The sequence below is a fragment of the Manis javanica genome, chromosome 7 (assembly GCF_040802235.1).
Source record: "Manis javanica isolate MJ-LG chromosome 7, MJ_LKY, whole genome shotgun sequence".
NCBI lineage: Eukaryota > Metazoa > Chordata > Mammalia > Pholidota > Manidae > Manis > Manis javanica.
In genome coordinates, this window is record NC_133162.1 from 64,343,184 (window position 1) to 64,368,214 (window position 25,031).

A 25,031-nucleotide genomic window follows, 5' to 3' on the forward strand; every position below is an offset into this window, starting at 1 on the left:
GGATTCCATCTTAAAGATTGCATTTTAATACCCAGAAAGTTGAGAAGTAAGATTCTTAACTTCCTCTTTACCAAACAGACAATAACTCAGCCCACCTTGGGGGCTGGGCAGGCAGTCTGTTCTTGATACCAAGAATGCCAGTATCCCAGGGAGAAATCAGAGCAGGTAGTTCCATGTGTTAAGTTAATTCTAAGTATTCAAAGACCACTTAACAAGTCTGCACCCCCAGCCCTTGGTCACATTCCTAAAGAATCCTTAAAAGGGGAAACCCCCAGCCTTTCCAGGTGTTCCTCTCTCTGAGGAGATCACCCACACTTTCTAAGTGTGTAACCTTTTAATATTAAACTTTCCCTCTCCAAACCTTTCAGGGTGCCTCTCCTCACTGAGGTTGCCTGTACTTTTTCTCTCTTTAAGTAACTTTAAATAAAACTTACTCTGCTTCACTACTGTGTCTCTGCCCTTTAGTTCTTTGTTGTGGCGGGGACAAGGACCAAGGAAAACATACAATGCTTTCCCAACAGTGTTAAACAAGGTTTTCCTTTCTTTGTGCATTAATGTTAGAATTCTTGGTATCAAGTAATGGAGAGCAAATGTAGCTCACTTAAGACAGGGGGGTAAAGAGAGAGAAGTGAATTCACTGGAAGGCAGCAAAAAAGTTGAAGATGCAGGCCCAGGAAAGCTAGGGATGGGGCAGCTCTGTGGTGGTTCTCCAGGTGAAAGCCGCAGATACCCGCGAGCGACCTGCTATCAGTCTCCTCCTCCCTTGCAGTGGGGGAGTGGAGGGGAGGGGAGGGGTGCCCCATGGTCCCTCCCAGACCTCTCTAGTCACCTTCCTCAATAAAAGGAGCTATGCCATGCTCATTCACTCCAGGGCTTGGTAGGTGACCACAGTCTAGTCAGATAAGATCATTTCAATCAGGGTTTTAGTAGATGATAATGGCATCATATATCATTTACCCCAGACAATGTTTGAAGGCCCAGACCTGAACACTGAGGGGGTGAGACTCAAGGAGATTCTAAGAACTGTGGCAGAACCAGTAGAGAAAAGATCAAGCCAAGGGGCTTGTGGTGCCCATCAAAACAGCTGGATCCTGCAGCCAGGAATCAGACTACCTTGGGTTGAGGGGAAGATATAGTAATGACAAAAATATATATACTAACATATTTGCAAATATTTTACTTCTGTCCAAATTTTACATACATTTTATTTCTGTCCAAATGACCTTCAGATAAATCCTGTTCACTAGGATAAGGATGACTCTCTCCATTCGCCACCCCAAAACTCTCACTCATACTCTACCCATTTTACAGGTGAGGGAACACACATGGAAAGTTAAAATGGCCTCCAGAACAAGAAAGAATAGTTAAAAGTGAGCATGACTAAGCAGCAGTTCTTCGTGAATGAGGGCCCAGTTCTCCAGATTCCTGGATAAGACCTCTTGCCTTTCACCAAACTCTTATTGTCCATGATTCCGGGGTTCTTGTTTGTGGAGTCAAAGAATGAACTTAGCAAACACCCAAGGTAGGAGAGCCAGGGTAGAGGCTTTTATTTAGAAATAAAGTGAGAGGAAAGAGCTCCTGGCTTAGGCCAGGAGGGGACAAGAGAGCCTGGGGTGGTACATTGTCTAGGGGATTGATAGGCAGTTGAGGATTTTTGGGAACTGATAAAGGGCTTAGGGTGTGGACTTGCTAAAAGTGGCCTTAGGGTGTTTGTCCTTGAGATGTTAAGTCCCTTTTAGCATGATAAAGTGAATCTTATACATGATTACAAACAACTAGCATAATAAAAACATGGGCTACTTTCCTTTATCTGGGGAGTATCAACTGATCTCACTGAAGAATGACTCTAGAGCTTAATGTTTAACACAGAGTTTTGGTAGGGGGTTTCCTTGTGTGTAGTTACATTGCTCTGACTGTAAATATCCTGCCTTGCTTTTTCCTGAGGCCCTCACCCTATTCTGTCTAAGCCCATGGTCCCTGTCTCATCACCTCAACTCGGGCCCTGCCATGGCAGCCACTAGGGATCTGCTAGGCCGTGTGTTCACACCTCATTAGCAGATGGTGAAGCAAGTGAGGTCTTCTGTATCTTCACATCCTGTCACAGAGGGAAAACTACCAAATGTAGGGTAACAGCAGCTGGAGAAAAATATATAAGCTGTACTTAAGTCAAGACAATGTTTCTCCCCAAAACCCAAATCTTAAGCAATTAACTGATCATCATTAACATCAAAAATTATCTTAATACTTATGCCTACAAGGAAGGGTCTTTAAAAGCCCTGAGGCTAATTGCATATACTCCAGGTTAATGGTCACATTCTTTTTCATTCATTAATTCTTGGAATAACTGAAGAATAAATTATGTTGAAAAACACATTGTATTCATATAGCACCCAAATTATGGTCTGTAAATACTATTTTTTGCTTAAAGGAACAAGAGATCTTTGAAGAAATGGCAGATTCTGAATCTAAGGCAGGAAATACATGAACTAAACTTACAACATTTTTTCATACCAGAAATCAAGGAAGTTATCACAATGATTAGAATAGTTTCAAAGAGAACTAGATGTTGCCACTAATCAAAAACGGACCATTTTGAGCATATACAAAAAGTAGTAACAACCACAATAGATTGAAGGAAATCAAATTTGATGTCATAGTGCTATAAAAAAAGTCCATTGATTACTGTTAAGAGATGCCGAGGAACCTGTTTTCTGAAAACTGGCAAAGAGAAAGGGGGTGGTGTACAAAGGACCAAGAAATCAAGGACGTATGCTCTTTCCTATATAAAGGTGTCTTGGAAAAGCCAAATCATAGGTGAGAGAGAGAGAGAGAGAGAGAAAGACAGAGAGAGAGAGAGAGAGAGAGAGAGAGATGGAGGAGGAAGAGTGGAAGAGTGGGGGTGGGCGCAGGAGGGGAGGAGACAGGAGGGGAGAGGGAGACAGGAGGAGAGGAAAGCCACCAGGCGGGGAAGAGGAGGCGAAGAAAGCTACCGGTTAAAAAAAGCCAAAGAGACGCATAAACCAATTTATGTTGTAAGCCCCGAACCGTCATTATTTGGAAACTGATTCAAACTTGCTTTCTATTTTTACTTTTTTTAAGTGGTATAGTTGACATAAAATAGTATATTCGTTTCAGGTGTACAACATAGTGATTCAAAATGCTCACCACAGTAAGTGTAAATACCATCTGTCACCATACAAAGTTATTACAAGAAAGTGGTTTTAAAAATTATGAGACAATTGGGAAAATTTGATCATTGACTAGATATTTAATGATATTAAGGGATTATTGTTTAAAATGTTGATGTGGTAATGGTATTGTGATTAAGCCTTTTTAGAATTCCTTTTCTTATAGACACATAAAGGAGAAAAAGAAAAACAATACCAAAAGTGCAAACATTTGATCAATGGATAGATGGGTAGATCAATGGATGATGGACAGGGAGGACAGATGGATGGTGTGGGTAAAATTGCAATGTTTCCAGAATCTCTCACCTGCTTTTACTGTAGCTCCATTATCAACAGGTGTTTCCAAGGGGTGGAGAGAAGTAGTCCATCTCCATATCAGTGGGTAATTACGTGGGCCAGCGAGGGCTTATCTGAACCTGAAAGGTTGGGTGGGTATTTGCTCGCTTCTGCCACAGCAGGAGAGAGAGAGATGCAGGACGACTCCTTGTAAGCAATAAATGGGTTTTAAACTTTATTTCTCCCTTTGACTGATTACAGTTTCAAAGACATTTTGCTCTGGGATTTTCCCCTCCCTGGATATACAGATGGGAAATAAGCTTTGTTCTTAGATATGCTGGTAGTCAGGAGAGAGGTGGGTTAAGAGCAGCCTGGTGGGTATTGTAGAGTCCTTTCAGCCAACACCCTTTCTAAACCCATCTGCTGTGCAGAGGTGGGACTCATTTGCGTAGAGTTTCGGTGTTGCTTAGCTTTTGCCTTTCAGATGCACTAATGGGAGATTTTGACACAGAAGTGAGCTACTTGCAGGGAGAGGCAGGGGAGAGGACACTCATTTCTCTGGTTTGGGTCATGGCAGCATGACTGAGTGGGCAGCTTGATGGATTCTTCCAGAGGCTACAACCTGCTTCTTTATCCCATGACTGTGACCAGAGCAGCCTGTCCCTTAGCAGTTCAGTGTCCCAGTGGAAGCTGGGGAGTCCTTCCTGAAAGCTCAATCTCAACTCTTGGTTGCCAGCCTTTGCAAAGATTTGGTGAGTTCTCTTTATACTTTAAGAAGTCCCTTCCTTCTTAAGCTACCTGGAGTGCATTCTGTTATGTCCAACTAAGATCCTGTCAAACTACATCTCACAAAAGTGAGCATTGGGCCTCCCTTTGGGGAATTATGGACACTGCATCTGCCAAGCTGCCTCTGAGAACATCTCTGAAGTTAAAAGTGATAAGCAGTCTGGCACAATGAAGTTTTCATTAGGTCTGAAAAGAAGTCAGTTTTAAGCACACAGACCTGCCATGGCAGTACCTTACCATCTCGTGGGTTCTACAGAAGACTGAAAAGATTCCTTTGAACCCCAAAGCAGTCTCGTCTTGACTACTTATAGATTCACCTTTCCAGCTGTCTCAGTTGAATCTTGACCTCAAACCTCAAGCAATAGAAGAGAGGTGCCTTCTGTTCCCAGCTGGAGAGAATGGGTCTTATTAACCCCCTTCTGCACCCACCATATGTTGAGCTGGAGGATTCAACTAGGGGGTGTGCTTTGACTCTGACCACCGTGCAGGGTATGGGAGGAAGACGGTAGGTGACAGAATAGCAGACTATAGCTCTCCTTCTCTTGGGCATTCGCAAAGCCTACATTCCCTGTAGTTGCAATGTTCCTGGAGAAAAGGGTAGGTAAAGTACTCCAGGGCTACAGAATTTCTTTCCGAAGATTTACACCAGTTCTGCCTTCAATACAAAGGGCAAAAGATAAAGAGAGATGTTGAGTCTCTCTCAGTTATAGGAAGGACTGGAATTTGGAATCTGCAGATTGAGGTGTTTTTCTCAGTGACCTTAATCCCTCCATTTCATTTCCCTTATTGAAAAAATGAAGACTAACAAAAAACCTACCTTGCTGAAAGATTCACATAGACTACATTAAAAACAATATTCTTTGTTGACTGTACAGCACAAAGCAAATGAGTTATTATAGTAATTAGGCTGAATGTGGAGTAGAATGTGAAAATTCCATGCATTTTCAACCATACAGCATAGTTCTTTTCTTGGTGTATTCTGCATGCTTGCTGCTAAGCATCTCCCTGCTAGTGTTTGACAAACTCAGCCTTAGGGAGATAGAGTGTCTTTGCCATTTTTGAAACATCCAGAGGATTAAAAATTTAGATAAAACTGAAATTGCAAAACTCTTCTACTTCTCAAACTGTTAAACAATATGGTGCTCGGTAACCTTTGCAGATTGTTGGAATTATTCTCTGATGATTTATCTTTTTTCAAAGCCATGGATAAGAATTTATTGCATTTGGCAGTGACAAATTTGACCTGTTTGTCATACAAGATCATGAAGGTAGATTGGGGGGAAAGCAGACTGGTGGCATTAATCATCATTTCAGGGACAGGATGACAACATCTTTTGATGTAATTCTTTGCCTCTCCATAAATCTCAGATGCTTTGCACCTCCCACCTGTACTATGCACTTGCAGAAAAAAGGCCTACAACACCCTTCGATACAACTTGAAAAAGAAAGGGCGAAGAGAAGTAGGAAGCAACTTACTTGTATCAAAGTTCAGCCTAACTCAATGCTCTCTCTGGCCAAGAGAGGAAAGAAAGACCTGCGTGGAGCTTGACACAGAAGCATATTAACTTTCATCCATTAGGCAGAACCAAGCCTGAGGAGGAGCCCTGCCTGCCGAGAAGTGCTCTCTTCACTGCCTGGAGCAAATGCACTCATAACCATTCAGGGAGGATCCCCCATTAGGTCAGCCAAAAAGCAAGAGGGGAGGGAACCCAGGCTGTTCCTAAGCCAGAGAAGGAACACATGCCATTTCTCAGGGTCTCTCTCGCTACAGTTTGTCTGACTCACTCCTAAGCACAATCCACTTAAGATCTAGAAGGAGAAGAAAAAAGTTCTTGCTCGTGTGTATCTACCTACAGGAGGACTTAACATCCTGGGTTTGTTACTGATTTGGGATGGCGATAGGGTCAGGCGGCATAAATACCCAGACTCAAAGGTTATGGCGATGAAATAAGAAAGGGTGTCTGTCTGATGCTCCCTCCGTTGTGTGGAGGCCAGGAGCAAGCCTCAGTGTGAACCAGAAGCTGAGGCAGGGTTTGGATCCTGAAGGGCTGAGGTTCGGTCGGGAGATCCCACCCAAGGTAAGTGGGTTCCCCAGGAATCAAAGCAGCCAGCCCAGGAAGTCTATGTGAGAAAGCCGGAGTTCAGTGACAGGTGGGGAAAACCAGGAAGGAATCTCAAGCTTGCAGGAGCCAAGGGCAAGATGCAGCTCAGATCCAGAGCCCCGCCAGGGTCAGGCAGGGATGGAATGGAAGCTAAAGCAGATGAGGCACGAGTCCAAAGGGGCTGGTGGTCTTGGTCAAAGACCCAGATCACCTACAGTAGCGTTTATGACTCCATTTCATGGTTCAGTAGATTAACAAGATTTGCATGGGTTAGTAGCGTTTATGACTCCATTTTATGGGTCAGTAGATTAACAAGATTTGCATGGGTTAGGCTGGCTAATTATGCCAGGACTTGAAGGACAACAGTTTACTGAGCTGTTACTATGTAGACACTTACCCAGCCAGGGCAAGGGAGACAGTCATCCTTTAAAAATAACAAAAAATAAAATGAAATAAACTTATTGAACTCTTAGGATGTTTCAGACACTGTTCTAAGATCAATTCATGGCACCTCATTTAATACTCACAGTAATCCTAGGAAGATAGTATTATTCCTATCCCCATTTTACATTTATAGTAAAAGGCAGAAAAGAGAAAGAGTCATCAAGAAATTAAACAGCCAAAGGTCATACTGTTAGTAAGAGACCAAGCTGGATTCAAACCAGATCACCTGCCTTCAAAGCCCTCTAGCTTAACCATCAGCTACACTATGCCACAAAAGTATGTGCCCTGTACTAGTATTTACCTGATATCCTCAGAGGAACAATAAAATAATATCTACAAAGTGTCAAAAACACAAAGCCAATAAGAAGAAATCAAATATTCGGACTCAGAAATTGTGAGAAGAGCTAAGAATTCTAAGGTCGCCTAGTCAGCTAGTCCAGCCTTTGTCATACGGAGAAGTTGTTACTTGCTCAGAGTCACTGACCAGCAGAATGCATCTACAAATGTCCTCCACTCCTCTGCAGGCATGTAAGAAGTTTAGGATTTTCAGCTGTGCTGCAGCGTCCCATCCCGGTAGTTACTGGTCAATGAGGTGTGAGTGGCAGTTATGTATCACTTCTGGATTAAAGTATTTAATGTGCAGGCATTTGAGAGGAGGTCTGAATTCTCCATGATCTCCTTTCCTCTGCTAATCCTGATAACTGTATGTCTCAGATAATAGATTACAAGACCCCTGAGTCACCACTTGGAAGAAATCTACCCCAGAGAGTCATCAGACCAGCAGTGTGTTTTGTATGAAGAAGAAATAAATTCTCATGTGTTAAGCAACTAAGATTTTACCATAGCAAGCCCTCACCCATCCTGATTAACATAGCCACCTGATTAACACCAATTAATGAAGATGACTCCTTAGAAAATCATAAATCTTTTTAAAGTTTCCTTCAGTCCAATAAATGCCACCAATCAAATTGTTTTGTTTCTGGATGCAGAAAATGAAATAGGACCCCCTTCTTATACCACTCATAAAAATTAGCTAAAAATAGATTAAAGATGTAAGCATAAGACCTGAAACTGTAAAACTACTAGAAGAAAACACAGTGAAAAAGAAGTTCCTTGACATTGATCTTGGCAATGATATTTTGGATATGATGTAAAAATCACAAGCAACAAAAGCAAGAATCAACAAGTGGGACTACATCAAACTAAAAAGCTTCTTCACAGCAAAGGATACAACCAACAAAATGAAAAAGCACCTATAGAGTGGGAGAAAATATTTGCAAACCATAAGGGGTTAATATCTAAAATATATAAAGAACTCATACAATTCAATAAAACAACCAAAAAAAAAAAACAATTTAAAAATGGGCAGAGGAACTAGAGATTTTTTTCCAAAGAGGACATCCAAATGGTGAACACATACATGAGAAGACACCCAACATTACATTTCAAAATATATTAAAATTTCTCTAATTCAGAGATCACATTTCCTGCAATCTCAACTCTGACATACAGTTAAAAATGGGAAGTAAATATAAAAGGCCTCCAGGTCCCAGAAATTTATGAAATAAAGTCGATGCATTTTATGTCATAGGAGAGGCTCTTTGGCTTATGCAGAGCTTGGTGACTTTTAATTTATATATATTCCTTTTCTTCCAGTCACAGAAAGTTAGAATACTTCAAGTTTCTAGAGCCAGGCACACAGATATAAAAAATGATAGCTGAAAGAGACTTATGAAAATGACTCAATTTATGACAATAATTAGCAATCAGAGCGACTGACTACCTGAGTCATTTTTGTTTAACAATCTCTAAGACAGCAGAAGAATGTCTAACATGTTTGAAAACATTTTCCTTGAAGATATTTTTTTTAAGTTGGAGGTTTAAAAGAAAGAACTCCAAGTTTCAAAGATGTCAAAAATATAAAGAATCAGGCAGAGACAAAGAGATAACTAGACTAATCCACTTCAAAATGCTACAACATTTTATTAAGATGGGATTTGGGGAACTTTTTTAATTTTCTGCATTTTACTTAACCATATTCAGAATGTTGCTGTAATGATCATGTTTTACCTTTGTGATGCAAAGTTAATGGTTTTTTTAAAGAATGAATATAGAATATGAAAAAGTCACACAGTCAATACTTTAATTCTCTAACTAGGCTAAAAAAGGAGGCGTCAACTCTGCTAATCCGTTCTTATGTATCATCAAATGAAGAATAACTACTACTAAAAATAGAGTTTCTGTTTCTTTTTATGGCTATAGAAGGTGGACTGTGCTCACTTCAGCCTCCATCTTGGTTGACCTCAGAAGCTGGTGGTTTGATTGCATGGGACTTGGGACATGATGAGGCATTAACTAGTTTAGTCAGGACTCAGGGAACAGAGCAAGTTCTACCTGCTTATTGATTTCACTAATCAGAGAACAGCCTGAGCTGCTTTTTATGCCCATGTGAGCTGAACCTTGGATGCACCATAAGAGATAATAGTTCTTCTGAAATGAATAAATTATTCTGGCATTGATTAAAGAGAATTCATAGCACCAGTGTCATAGAGCTGCATGCAAGTTGTTAAGCCTGTTGCCTCACAAATGAGTTCAAAGGTAAAGACATAATTGAAGACTAGCATTTTTCATATTCCCATGTGTCAATTTCAGAGTCACTTCTGTTCAAGAGATTCAACTACCAGATTGTCCTGTGCACTGACCAATTAGGACAGATGCCGGGATAAACAACTGGCTTACCTGTACCAATGCATTCCTGCTGAACATCAACCAGCTTTGGTGAGTTTCTTTTAAAACCTGTAACTATGAATTGGCTGTATAGTTTCTTCTTTCAAAGACCCAATCACTGAGTTACCAGCTTTATAAATAGAATGAGTGGTCATCCAAAAAAAAGTCCTCCAATCCATCATGAAGGAGACAGACCACCAGCAGCAGATCTTATGTAGACCCTCAAGAGCATCATTAAGGGAAAAAATATCAGAAAACTGGCCTGATGTCCCTGCCAGGGACTGCTGGGTAAGGCTACTCCAGCCAAACCACAATTCCTACCATAATGAAACAATTCTGAGACAAAAGAAAGCATCTTGCTCTAGTTGAGGCAGGCTATAAACTGAATTATCCTTGAAAACCCTTTGGAGGGAGAAAAAGCCAATTTGTAGAAGAGAAAAATGACCCATTAGCAATGCTTAAAATCTTACCAGGAGGCACAAGTACAGACCCATAAATCAATGGAACAGAATAGAGAGCCCAGATATAAACCTACATATATATCATCAATTAATATATGATAAAGGAGCCATGAATATATAACTAGGAAAAGACAGCCTCTTCAATAACTGGTGTTGGCAAAACTGGACAGCGACATGTAGAGAATGAAACTGGATTACTGTCTGACTCTATACACAAAAGTGAAGTCAAATGGATCAAAGACCTGCATGTAAGACATGAAACCATAAAACTCTTAGAAGAAAACATAGGCAAAAATCTCTTGAACATAAGTATGAGCAATTTTTCCTGGACACATCTCCTCAGGCAAGGGAAACAAAATCAAAATGAATAAGTGGGACTTCATCAAACTAAAAAGCTTCTGTACAGCAAAGGACACCATCAGCAGAACAAAAAGGCATCCTACAGTATGGGGGAATATATTTGTAAACAACTCATTTGATAGGGAGTTAATGTCCAAAATATAAAGGAGTCATACCGCAACACCTGAAAAACAAATAACCTGATTAAAAAATGGGTGGAGGACCTGAACAGACACTTCTCCAAAGAAGAAATACAAATGGCCAACAGGCACATGAAAAGATGCTCCACATCACTAATTATGCGGGAAATGAAAATTAAAACCACAATGAGATATCACCTCACACCAGTTAGGATGGCCACTATCCAAAAATCAAGAAACAACAAATATTGGTGAGGATGCAGAGAAAAAGGAACTCTCCTATACTGTTGGTGGGAATACAAATGAGTACAAACAGCTGTGGAAAGCAATATGGGGGTTTCTCAAAAAACTAAAAATAGAAATACCGTTTAACCCAGAAATTCCACTTCTAGGAATTTACCCAAAGAAAACAAAAACCCTGATTCGAAAAGATACATGCACCCCTATGTTTATCACTGCACTATTTACCATGGTCCAGATATGGAAGCAGCCTCAGTGTCCATCAATAGATGAATGGATAAAGAAGAAGTGGTACATATACACAATGGAATATTATTTAGCCATAAAAAAAGAAATACTGCCATTTGTGACAACATGGATGGGCCTACAGGGTATTATTACCAAGAAGAGAGAGGCTGCCTAGATTATACTCATCTTGAAGTTAATGGACATGTTTATCAGCAGCAATCCTATGTGTTGAATGCCTCAAGCAGGCAAGTAGCTGATTTAAACTTGCAGATGTCTGCAAAAAATTGCACAGATGTGGCAATAAATCACAATGGGTGTTGAGGGGACAATAGGCATCAGGAAGGACTGTCACAGTCAGGAAGTGTGTGCCCGTCTAAAAGGGACAGCCACCACTCATAGGTGCTATGAGGAATAAAGGCCCAATGTTGATGGATCTTCCTATTTTTTAATGAAAAACTAGTAATATAGGTGCTTACCTTAAATTTCTTGCTTGTCAAATGTAGGCAAACAATTCTGAAAAAAAAATACTTTTTTATCATTAAGTCAACACTTTGTATGACAAACTGAACATATGCAGGCCACAGATTGCAACCTCTGATTTAATCCATTGCTTTCTTCATTTAAAAATACTTTCTGAACATCTACAGAGTATCAGATAATGTGCTAGCCCTCAAAGGATACAATTCATAAGATGGAATTTCTGCCTTCAAAAATCTTACAATCTATTGTAAGATAGAGATGATTCCCAAGTAATTATAATACTGGACTATATGTGCCTCTGGGATAAATAACAGGGAACCCTAACCCAGACTCCAAGGGGGTCAGAAGTGGCTTTGCCAAGGAAGTAGTATCTAAGTTGAGACCAGAAAGGTAGCTGTTAACTTAATATATCAGTTAGCTTTAGCTTCATAACAAACCACTCCAAAATTTAGTAGCTTAAAATAACAATTTATTCAGCTCACAATTCTGTCTGTGGGCTAGCAATGTGGCTGGACCCAGCTGGGCAGTTGCTGCTCTGGAATTTGCTAATGCATTGACAGAGAGCTGCTGGATGGGTTGGGGGTTGGCTGGGAGCTGCTGGTTTAGGATGGCCTTTGCTGGGACAACTCATATCTGTTCCACATGGTATCTCATTCTCCAGCAGGCTAGTACAGGGTTGTTCACATGGCAGCTGGGCCTTTTTCCAAGAAAACAAGTTGAAACATGCAGGCCTTTTGGAGGCCTGGGCTCAGAACTGTCACACTGCAATGTCTGCTAAATTGTGTTGATCAAAGAAATTCCCAGGGCCAGCCTAGATTCAAAGGGAGGGGAATGCGTCTCCACCTCTTGATGAGAAGTTACATTGCAGAAGGTGTGGGTTCAGGGAGGGGTGAAGAACTTGGGCTATTTTGGCAATCGACTTCACACGATAAGAAGGCATGATGTGTGCAAAGGCCTGAAGATGAGAGAGCAAGTGAAATTTGGAAAACTGGAAGTTGTTAGTTATTATAAGAGCAGGAGAGGCAAAGAGGATATTAAGAAATGACATGATAAGTGTGGTCAACAGATGCCAGATCATGAAGAGTCAACATGTATGCAGCGCATTGAACTAGTAAGATTGTTCTTTCTGCTGTTTATGTATTTGGGGAATACAAGACAGGCACAAAAATAATGTAATACAAGGTTGAATATAAGCATCCTAAATAAAGTGCTCTGGGGGCTCATAAAAAAGATATATCTAGTTTGAGAAATTAAGGAAGGTTCATGAAGGAGGTAGAATTCAAGCTGAACTTTGAACAAAATAGATTTTGTCAGATAGCATTAGAGAGGTGAAAGGATCAGTGTTCGCTGAAGTGCAGGGGAAAAAAGCCCACAGTATAGCATATATATATATATATATATATATATATATATATATATATATATATATATATATATATATAAAATAGCAAGCAATGTGGTTAATTTTTTCTGCCTTAACCTTCTGAAAGATGATGTTCACACAGATCTCTCCCACATTGTGCCAGAGTTAAGACAGGATATGGTTTTCTGTAAGATCACAGCTCTCTGGTTATAACCTCGTCCTCTCTCACTCACTGGCCCATTGTGACACTGAGTTTGAGACCCACTAATGTAGGCTTTTGTAGGGGCGCAATGAAAGATGCAGCTGAGAAGGTAAGTTATAGGCAGAATCTGAAAGTTCTAAAAATGCCTAGTTGAGGAATTTTAACTTACTGAAGGTAGTAAAGAGTCCCTGGATGTTTTAGAGTAAGATAAAAACAAAAATAGAGCTGCATTTTGCATTCACCTAATGAAAGTAGGGAAAATGGAGCAGGGAGGGGAAAGGCTACAAAAAGATGCTTATTTCATATCCCTTGGCCATGGCAGACATCACTAATCGATCAAGCAAATTTTCCTTGAGAAACCCAGATTAATTCTCCAAATTCTTCTCAGCTTACTGCTTTAATGGCATAGAAGGAGGGGGAGATGGTAAACAAAGTGGAAGCTAATGACCATCCTGGGGTGGAGACTGGCAACTATTTAAAAGGTGAGACCCCGTTTGAGGGGGAAGCAAGGTAGTACATGGAGGTGGCAATGTGAATGGAAAGGAGGAATATGTTTGAGAAGTGCTGTGAAGTATGTCACCAGAATTTGATACCTGCTCAGTGCAGGATGGGGAGGTGAAAACCAAATTTTTTAAGGTTAAGAGAGAACTATTATTATGCCACTAACCAAAAAAGGAAACTTGGGAAAAACTAACTCATTATGAAGGAAAGAAGAAAATGGATCCAGTTGAAGTTCTGAGTATCAATACCAGGCCTAAAATCATTAGAATGAGGGCTGAGGCTAAAGCTTGTAACTATAACAAAACCCCAAAATCTCCTGAATATAGCATTTCTTCAAGATTCCAACACTCAAAGAATGTGTGTGGGAGAGAAACAGATTTATTTCCCCTAAAAATATTACAACATTGTTCAAGATTCCTGGTAGAACCCAGAAGAGGAAGAAAGGAAAAGTGGTTGTCAAAGAGTTTTGTTTTTCTTTTGCATAAGAAACAGTTGGAAGGAATGACTCCTATATGCCCAGAAACCTGGAGTTTCCTGCTCCCTTTTCGAACCCACACTCCGTGTCTGAAGGAAGTTCTGACCTACTGAAATGTGGGCAAGGTTAACTTGAGATGGTTTTTTATACAATAGAAGTGGTGGCCCATGTTCAGGAGAGAGGAGCTGAATCTTTAGCCATGCCACTTGCAGGGAGATGATAAAAAAATGTGTTTTAGAGCATGGGTTCTGGATTAAGATTTCTTTCTCTTTCTTCAATGTTTAAGTTGAAATACAGTTGATACACAATATTATATTAGTTTCAGATGTGTAACATAGTGATTCAACAATTATCTACATTCTGAAATGCTCACTATGGTAAGTGTAGTTAGCATCTGTCAACAAAGTTGTTACAATAGTTATTGATTATTTTCCTATGCTGTACTTTCGTTCCCATGACTAATTGATTTTATCATTGCAAGTTTGTACCTCTTATGCCCTTCACCCATTTAACCCATTCCCCAATCCAGAAGATTCTCTGAGGCCTTAGGGACCCCATCTCTTGGCAGAATCCCAGGAGGCTCATGTCACCCCCCTGAGCAGATATTAACCTTCTCCTGCACAATCACAGGTACCATTCTCTGCACTGCCCTCTGTGGCTTCTATGGCTGCCATAATCTGATGGTGACTGACCTCTGACCCCCTTTTCCCCTTCTCTTCAAGCGTCTTATTCTGAGTGAAGCTGTTCTCAGTATGGTGCAAGGAAAAGCCTCATGAAAACCATGCATGCAACTGTTATCGGACCCCACCTTTCTGGAGAAATTTGGGATACATTCCCTCATGCCAAATGGGAAAATAGGTAAGTGGTACAACTTAGGGTTGCAGCCAGAAGCATACTTTGCTGCAGGGAGCCTGGGTGTCAGAATTCCTTTTGGCAGGGTGATCTCTGACACTCAAATCCAGTGATGTGTGGCTTATTGGCCTCCTGCTTCAGAGTCTTGATCCTAGGGATGGATAACTTGCCATCTCAAAGTTACTATTACCAGTTTTGCAAGAGTACCCATTCCTCCCTCATGCTAGGAGAGCTTCTGGTGCCTGCCCTCAGAGAGGGTCTACTTCATTCCTTCCCTCCCGCTCAACAGTGCATTTGCACTAGACATTTGGTATGTTCTCTACTTTTCTTGCCTATTGTTGACTTGAACTTGTCTCTCAGCAGAGAAGCAGACACTTCCTTCTCTGAGAGGGAAAATAAAGAGATTGGCAAAGGTCTCCTGCAGAAAGGCTTTGGAAAGGTGCTATTTGTAAGAATGTTCAGAGCTGTCTCCTGGCATCTCTGCTTTTACCAGTGAAGAAAGGTTTCCAGGTATCACTTCCGGAGCACAAGTGTGTTGTTTTAGCAAAGGTGACAGGGATAAGGGCAGCCTCTCCTCATGCTCCTACCAAGAATCTACATCACAGGATTGTGGAGGCAATAGAGAGAGGAAGTGTGTGGCATTGCTCTGTAAACTGGAGAATGCTGAAAATATGTTCCTTATAAGAACATAGTCCCCCAAAGAGAATTCATGATGAGCCCATTCTTCCTCTTAACCTTTATGCACTCTCCTACTGTGGTACTTATTACTGAATGAGTGTTTCTCCACTGGATGGTTTCTTGTTAGAGTCTCATCCTATTCTTCTCTGTGTCACCAGCACCATTCCAGATGTTCACACGCAGGATCCCAGTTTTGCAAATGAAACAACTAGGCTCAATGAGGTTCCAAGAACTAATAAGTTGCAGATACAGGTACTGAATTCACATCTTCTGACTGCCGCTACAGTGGCCCCAGCACCCGGATCAGTGATGCCCTCACTGTCAGGCAGGTGAGGGGTGGTGAGGCATTGCCAGCGTGGAGATGAAGTGATATCCAGGCAAACTTTGCTATATCCTTAGGAATTCCACCAAACGCAAGCCTTTGGGGATAGTTTGAATCGACTCTGGATTTCAGATACTTTTTTCATCAATAGACTAGGGAAAGTCATCCAAAGGGATGGGAAGGCCAGGGTGACCCAGTCAGGTAGACTCACTGGAAGAGCTGGGATGCTAAAGGGTATTTCAGGCCATGCTGCACACACCTGAGATGGACGTCAGCAGCTTGTAGGAGAGAAAAAGCCATATCCAAGATGCTGCTGCTGTCAGAGGCAAATAGCGAATTTAGAGAAGTCTGCTCTTTAAGCCTGATGGTAGGAAGCTTGCTTTCCAAAATAGGGTAGGAAAGTGGATTTCTGCCACTTGGCTTCACCGATTCAGCAAATGACTCTTCAAACCAAATCCATATATCTGAACGTAGCTATGAAGATGTACAGAAAGAGCAAGCAAAAGATACCTTTTGATTTCCACTGTAACTGTGACATTCAAATGACCTGACCACACAGCACTGCAATTCAGATAGAACTAGAGAAAATCTGCCATTGCAAGAGAAACAACGAATGAGTATGAAGGACCTGCTCCCCCCACCACTCCCACACCTGTCCCTTTTTTCATAATAAAACAGCAGGCTCACCAACATCTGTTCCTTCTCAATGTCCACAGGATCGCGTTTGCAAACACAAACAACCATTGCTTTGTTCCCTCGGGAGAAAACAAAACACTCTCAGTCAGAGCAAAGCTACGTACCTAAACCTGCTATGCAGCTGCTCATTCAAAACCGCATGTCATTCCTCCTTGCAAGCCTGAATGCCAGGACGCTGCTGTATCCTCGCGCCTGCTCTTCTGAGCAGTGCTGCATGTTCCCTCTCGGAGGCTGGATGTGCTCACCAGGGAAGCCAAGCCTGGCCAACCTAACAATTTGAGTGCTGACTCATGTGCAGGGCAGGATGTACCTCTGCTGAACCTGCTTCTGGGCAAACCCCTGAACCGTCCTCAGGTCACACCTGGAGCTCCTTATGTTGCGCCCTGCATGCACACAGCCCAGGGAGGAGACATTCATTTTCTTGGACTGACCTGCTTCTCCTATTGGATTCAGAAAATATTAAATTATTTCTCCACCACATCAACTGCACACCACTGAGAGGAGATTTTGCAGGATGCACCCGCCCAGAGATGTAAGGTAGGACCATTTGGATGAATGAGTTAAGCTCTGGGAGAGGGAATACCCCCACTTTTCTAGAAAGGCTGTAACTAGAGGAGAAAACCAATTCATCACATAGTCACCTTAGTAGTTTTGGAAAGCAAATAAGACAGTGTTTACACTGTTCCCGCTGTCCTTCCCAGGCAAAACCAACATCAATTTCCTGCGGGATTGCCTGGTTTAATCTACATGGTTACTAAGGACCCCGGGGGGAAAAAGTTCATTCTTCTATTTTTGGGGGTCCAGATTAGCAGGTAAAGACAGGGAAAAGAAAGCAAAGACTTTCAATCAGGTCTTTGAAGGCTGAGATATTCCACTCAGGGTATAAAGCAGGAAGCACAAGCCTAGAATTCTTAAAGAAAACTAGTGCTGTTTCTCCAGTTATTGTTGGGTCATTTAGAATGGCAGCTATATAGGGACACAAATTTGCCCCACAGCCTAGGGCAAGTCCCCGGTTTTTCTGAGGCACCATAGAGTCTACCCTAGGGCTCACAGAGAAGTAGAAGCTGGGTGTAAGGCAGGGAGGGCTAGCGCAAGTGTTGGGTAGGAAACGCATTGTCGAAGGCAGGCAAGCACTGTGCAGGAATCTGGGGCAGGGACTTACCACACAGCTTTCCTCTGCCTCCCACTGACTGGCGTGCAGTTGCCAGCTGAGGTTTATTATCTACTAATTGGGCTCCAAGGCTCTGGAGCCTCCTTTGTGCATCTGCCTTGGGGACCTACAAGCTCCAGCAAAGGGAGTGCAAACCCATCTGTGCATAGAACATACCCTGTAGACTAAACATGTAACAATAGCAATGGTGCTCACAATACCAGCAGCTACCCTGTTGAATGCTTACTGAATGCCAGCACCTGCACTGAATGCTTTTCTTATGTTCTGTGCAGGAACTGCTAGCTCTTCCACAAAATCTGTGCTCATCTCTTCTCCCTGGCCTTCCCCACAGGCAGGGGTAGCTGCATAACTGAGATCTGCCCTGTGGAAAGGGAGCAGAAGTGATATGCACCAGTTCCATTCTTGGCCTAGGAAACCTTCTCTAGGTGTGGCCCTCCAGGTTCCAGGCACAGACTTGGAAGAAGACACCCACAGTGACACTGGACGTTATTGAAAGAAGAAAATGAAAGGCCTCTGCTAGCTGGAATAGTCATGTAGAGAGAACTGCTGAACTGTGCAATTATTTTTAAATTATGGGGTGGGGTGGGGAAATTGGGTGTCAATCTAAATATGTATTTTTCAAAATTCTTTGAAGGATATGTAAAACAAAACAGTTTAAACACTATTTGTCTACAGAACAAAGACTAGACCCCTTAACCAGGTATTCAAACTCATCTAGCCCATGCCCTTTCCTTTATCTTTGTCTGTGACATTCCTCCAGGTCAGTCTCCCACTCTGAGCACATGAGTCTCCACTCTATGGCTCCTAAATCCACTTGTCCTATCCCACCCCTGCTCAAACTTTCATCCCAGCCCAGAACACTTCCCTAACTACTCACTCACCTCTTCACTGAGTTTTACCTCATTCAGGCAGTATGAAAAAAGGGCTGCAAATTCTTTCACCCTTCGTCCAAGGAAAAATGGGGACAATGTCATCCCCCCACCGGCATCTGGGTAGGTAGGTTTGTGACTGCTTCTGATGACCAATGAGAGCAAGGAAGAAATGCACCATGACTTCTGAGGCTGGGTCACAGAAGGCCACGCAGCTCAGCAGACCATACCTCTTGCATGTTTCCTGGAACACTCGTCCTTGGAACTGTTAAAAAACAAAGCTCAACTGAGTACATTTTAAAGATATTACTGACTTTGTTCAACAATCCATGTTGCAGGGTGCATCCAATTTGGCAGATAGAAAGGAGTGTGGAGGGGATGTACAAATGAAAGACTTTTATAAGAAGAAAGAAGCAGGAACAAGAAAGTTATACTAGGTAGAAAAGTAGGTTAATTATTGCAAGGTGACTCCCTTTTACAGGATGGCTGGGGTGTATCAGGCCAATTACCTAACTAGTGCTGATCAGGCAATTCCTCATTGACTGGCTTACAATTCCATTACCAGGAGGCCCAAAACAGTAACTGAGTTAACTCTTACTTTGATGGTGTAGGGCGTAGCATAAGCAGTTTGGGGCCCTTTGTCTGTTTTTTAACAGAACTCTGAGTCACTGTGTACAGAGTCTGGAAACCCTGAAACTGTTGTGCTGAAGAGACCACATGTGGGTGCTTCGCTCACAATTCCAACTGAACTCCTGCTTCTAGGCATCCCCACCAGATCTGCAAGTGACTTGGTCTTGGATTGGACTCCAAACAGTCCATCCACCAGCTGAGCACCACGGAGCACCATCAGCACCACATGGAACAGAACGCATCACCCAGCCGAGGTCTGCCCAAATTCCTGACCCATAAAGCCATCAGCTGTAATAAAATGGATGTCATTTTAAGTCACTGTTTGGAGTAACTTGTATGGCAAATACAATGTATATCTTCCTGAAAGACCCAAGGTAGGATCTATATTTTTCAAGAAGCTTCCTCTGACCTTTCTACCAACTTAAATCTCTGAGTAGTCTGATCCTTTGTAATTCTGGCCTTGAACTATTTTTTTAATAGGGAGTTTCCTCTTCTACCTTGCACGAGTTCCTTTTACATCACTATATCCCTTTGTAACACCACATATAATAATGAATGAATGTGTTGATCAATAAGAATACTATCCATGAAACATGAAGCCTATCTACAAGGCAGAGGGGAAGGGGCTGAGGGAGGTGGTACGCTCTATCTGCTGTTGTTCTTTCTGGGCCCCAGAATCTTGACTGTAGTGGTCAGGTAGTGTCTACCCACTCCAGTATTCATGTATTTATTAAGTGCTTACTATTTGCCAGGCACTGTTTTAGGCCCTGCTGAAGAGTAGTCAATGAAACAAAGTCCTTCTTTTCATGATGCTTTCATTCTACATGGAGGAAGACAAAAAAAAAAAAAGAAATTAAATATCATATATTAGGTTATGAATGCTAAGAAGAAAAAGAAAGCAAAATAAGAAGGTTGTTTCATATAGTATAACCAGAGAGGTCCTCTCTGGTGAGGTGCTATTTGAATAGACACCAGAAGGAAGTGGGAAGAAAGTGTATGTCATGCTTATGCCTGAGAAAAAAGCATCCAATAAAAAGGAGCAGTAGATATAAAGGTACCAAGACAAGGTGTGCTTGATGGGTTGAAGGAAGAAAAGATGTCTAGGGTGACTTGGGCAGACAGAACGAAAGAAGGAGTAGTCGGAAATGTGCTCATGATGTGCAGAGTGAAGGTGTGCAGGATGGCCAGAAGGGCCTTGGAGATCAAGGTCAGGACTTGAGATTTTGCTCCAAATTAGATGGGAAGTCATTAGAGATTTTGGAGCTGAGCAGTGGCATGATTTGGCCTTCAGAAAGCTTACTCTTACTATCTATCACCTACACTATGTGGAGCACACACTACAGTGAGGCACCTTCAGAAGTAGTGAGACTAACTAGGAGGTGTTTGCAATTCCCAAGTCAGAGACTGAGACTAGAAGGCTGGCAGTGGAGATGATGTGAAGGGGTCATAACATGAATGTGTTCTGAAGGCAGAGCCAACAGGATTGCCTGTCTGATTTAGAAGAATGAGAGAGAAATAGGAGTCAAATATGAGTCCAAAGCCCTCCAGACTGAAGAATGGTAGAGTGGAGTTGACCTTTGCTGTAATGGAGAAGAATATGAAAGAAATGGGTTTGGGTAAAGAGAATCAAGAATTGGGTATCTCTGCAAAACAGTTCTGGAGGGATTTTTTAGCTCACGACCTCATGAAAATGACTTGCTGGGGTTGGTTGGATGTGATCTAATATCTGCAAGGACAATGATAGACCAAAGTATATCCCAAAGGGTGATAGGTTTTGAAGTGGTACAGAGTACACACTTTCTCTTTTGATAGTTATTTATTAGTTTTGATATGAATTAGACATACAAATTATAGAGTGAAGCTAAAGCAATTTGTAAGGAATTCACTGAAAGAAAAATGTTAAATAAATAATAGTACAAGTATAAATAGTTATGGGGGGAAAATGTCAGATATACACTAGTGAATGGACTTTGGGAAATACTGTTGTACAATTTAATATCCAATTAATTTAAGTATCTTTAACAGTCAGCCTCTGAGAAGAGTGGCCCTAGTCTTGGAGTCTGTTCTGATTCATCCAAATTCTTTTTCATTTACAGTTGGTTAATTGTCTTCTATGATCCCTTTTTTTGTTCACATGGGATTGGCTCAGGGGTGGTATATCCTATACAAAAAGCCAAAAATAGTATTTGCAGATTATTTTCACATGCAATTGTTTGAAGTTTACTCTAACTGGCATCCTTACAGTCTGACTGATTTCTAGAAGAGAACATGCTTGCTGTCATAAGCCCTGCACAAGCTGGTGCTGCCTCTATGCCTCCGTCTTGGGAGAGCTGACTGGTGCAAGCAGCAAGTAGCCCCATCTGGGTCTGCATATGGCCCTGTGACACAGGGATCTGCAGGGCTTCAGCTGCCAGTGTTTGGTGGGAAGAACCCCTTCCTGCTCAGGGTGGAAACTGGAAAAAAGTTATGCCATGAACCCCAGAGCATGACCCTGGCTACCCCTTCCTTAATACATGTAAGCCCTTTACATTCAATACACAAAACAGCCCTATAAAGTAGCTACTATTATTCTACCCATTTCACAAAGAAAATAACCTCCAAGGCTCAAGTAACCACATGTCCAAAGCTACACAGCTGGTAAGTGACATGACTTATTTTCTGACCCCTAGTTTTTAACCTGTTCAATGGTGACAATAAGCGCTTTGCAGGGTTACTTGATTATGATTGTTTCTCCTTCCAACTTCCCTCACCCTGCACCCAGGACAACATGAGGAAAGTCAAGGATTACTATTTTAGCCAATAACAAGGCTGTAGCTTTGCCGAATGAAGTGTACAAATTGAGAGGAATTTGGAGAGAGAATCTGGAAGAGAAACCTATCTTTGGAGTGGTTGTGAGAGGAGGCTTGGGGGAGAGAGAAACTAGGGGTCAGTAACTTGAGGAAGAGGGAGGGATTTATGATGGGGAAGTCTAATTTCATTTTTGTAGAGACTTGGTATAATCTCTTCCTTAAATGTTGGTAGAATTCAACAGAACTCCACTGGGTCTCAAACTTAATTATTTTGCTTCTGATTTTGATAATGTGTGATATAGCCCCATTTTCTCAAGCCTGCCCTGATACTGGTAAAACTGTTTCCCTATCTAGAGGCCAATTACTTAAGCATATAAAGTCTGTGAAATAACCTGCACATACTTTTGTATATGTATGTGATACTTCAGTAATGCTTATAAAAATATTTTTACTCTGTAAATTTTTAAAAAGTATCTCTGATTCAAACTGACTTAAATGATAAGGAAGGTCACTAACTCACATAAGAATGCCAACACAGGCAGCCCTGAGTTGGGTACCTTGGTGTCCAGTGATTCACTGAGGACCCAGCTCCTTTCCATGGTCATTCCTGTCCTCAGTGTGGCAGAAGTTCTGGACATTATATTTAGGCACAACCTTGCCCACAGGAAGGGCATATTTTCACCCTGAAGCAAGACTAATTTCCTAGATGCAACTTCCTGGTAATTTCTTATAAAATTAAACATATACCTACACTATGATCCAGCAATTCCACACCTGAATATTTACTCACAAATAATGAAAACATATATACATACATGCACACATGTACATACACAGAGAAAAGGTACCTAACAATGCTCTAAGCTGCTTACTCATAATATCTGAAACTTGGAAACAGTCCAGTTATCAGTCTAGAGAAGAGTGGATAAACACACTATGCTTTTATTTAATCAAATATTGCTAATAAAAAGGAATGAATTATCAGTACACACAACATTATGGATTAATCTCAGCATATTATATAGAACGAAATAATAAGCCAGACACAAAAAGTACTTACCTGTAGTACATGTTGGGGAAAAAAAAATCAGGGGTGGAAAGAGAGAGCAGATATAGTAGGTGTTTGCCTTTTCGGGTAGTAAGGTAAAGGGCTGGCCAGGATTGACTGGGAAGGAGCAGAAGGGAACTTTCTAGGGCTATAGTAATGTTCTAAATCATTACAAGTGTTTGAGTTATATAGGTGCATGCATTTGTCAAAACAGCAAATATACACTTGTCTTATGTAGTTCCTTGTGTATAAATTTTACTTACAAAAATGTGAACCAGTTTTGAATTCTAGTTAATGATCTGAATGCTGAAGCACTTAGGGAGAAATGAACTAACACCTACTTTGAAATGTGTTAAAAGAATTAATAGATGAATAAAAAGACAAGTAGATTGCTATGTGATAAAGCAAGTTAATAAAATAATGGCAGAAACAAGGTGGTGTCTGTGTGTATTCTCATTGTGAAATTCTTATTAACTTAATGTACACTTAAAAAGTTTCATAAAATGTTAGAAGGAAAAAAGGGTTGTACAAAACAGGTTTCAAGGCCAAATAAATTTGGAAAATACTAGTTTAATGAAATTTAAGAAGACTTCTTTAAGGGAAGATTTATCAGAGCTTGAAATACACTGAAAAGAATGCTGAATTTACAAGTGTATGTGTGCATATGTGATTTCCCTAACTTAGATTTTTTTCTCCCATCAAGACCAAAGAGAAAGGGAAATGAGAACCAGGAAGCAGACAACTTTGCATTCTCCAGTTACTAACATTCCTCTGCTGTCCAAGGACCATGGCCCAGTGACTCTGAACCCCTGAGCTGCAGCCCAGTCCTGCTAGCTCGTTCCCCCTCAGTCCTGGGCATATGAAACAAGCTGTTCTAAATCAGAACAGAAACCAGCGGGTCTCTCTGGGAGCTTGGCTGCCTTTCCTGCTCTGACCTCCTTTCAGCAGTAGGAAGATTGCTATCAGTTCTTCATCATCTCTGTCAAATGAAAAAATTTGGATTTGGGTTCCCTTCCTTTCTAAAAAGAAAATGAATTTCCTAAGGCCTGGGCAAATTCATTGTTGTTACTGATTTTAATTGGTGATTAAGCTCTGAACATCTTGAGAAATGAAGCCAGTTTTGATAGCCCAGATCTACCAGAAGCCAAATTGTCACAGTTCTCCACACTCACCATGTGTTAAAGTGACATTTCAGATACCTTCCGTCTAAATTTGGCAACTTTTTGTTGGAATTCACACTTAACTGGTGAATGTTAATAGTATGTGGGGGTTATGTGCGCTGAATGCATTGACATTTTCTCTCCTGAAGGAAGTAGCATATCACCACCCCCACCCCCAACAACTTTTGCTGTGTTGGGCGCAGTGGGTACAGAGGATTGTGCAACAAGAAGGAACAAGACCTTCTGGCCATCTATCTTCCTTGCTTCAACTCCCCTGCCCTTCTGCAGTTGCTCCCCTCTGGGCTCAGGAACCCGGAGCCCCAGGGGAAATGTCATTAGGCAGCCACTTGGCCCAGACTGTTCAAAGTGTCCACTATAAGCTGCAGCAGAAGGGAGAGCAATCACTCCAGAGTCTTCTGGTGTCAGCTCATGAGCACAGAAATGTGCCCCAGAATCTGGGGCCAGCAATGCTTCCAAAGCAGACATGTGGCAGCTGCATTATTGGACACAATTCTTTTCTAAGGCATTTGTTTTACATGTTCACCCCAGGAGCCTGTGGAGAAATGGAGGCAGTGAACACCTGCAAATTCATCTGCCTCTGGTATGAAGCCAGGCCCCTTGAAAAGGTGGTAATATTTTCTGGGAAAAGGTAGTTTGTGTGGTAAACACACTATATCCCCTCATTTCTTACCCAGGCTGTTAACCTGTCACAGCCTACCCCCAAACAGAGGTCAAAAGCCTCCCCTGGCCAATAAGGCTTGTAATGAACACACCTCCCATGAGCCTGGCAATGATTTACTTGTAGCCTCTTGAAACTCAAAGCCAGTGATTTCAGAGAAGCCTTCAAAACAAACATTGATTTTC

At 41.6% G+C, this 25,031-nt stretch overlaps 1 protein-coding gene across 16 annotated transcripts in view; it reads right to left on the reverse strand.

Annotated features, from left to right (window-relative positions):
• Positions 1 to 16,855, reverse strand: part of LOC108396673 (putative neutral ceramidase C) — a 100,478-nt gene extending 83,623 nt beyond the window's left edge. For 5 of the 16 annotated variants that reach the window (XM_073241063.1, XM_073241062.1, XM_073241060.1 and 2 more), the window contains exon 1: positions 16,605 to 16,855. In XM_073241063.1, the coding sequence (XP_073097164.1) occupies positions 16,605 to 16,629 (25 nt within the window). In that variant the 5' untranslated portion in view covers positions 16,630 to 16,855. Of the gene's footprint in view, positions 1 to 2,047; positions 2,137 to 3,494; positions 3,605 to 6,749; positions 6,777 to 11,407; positions 11,445 to 16,491; positions 16,557 to 16,604 lie in introns of those variants that run through there. The other 11 variants (XM_073241057.1, XM_073241054.1, XM_073241056.1 and 8 more) reach the window with 5 other exon arrangements.
• Positions 16,856 to 25,031: the final 8,176 nt, after the last annotated feature.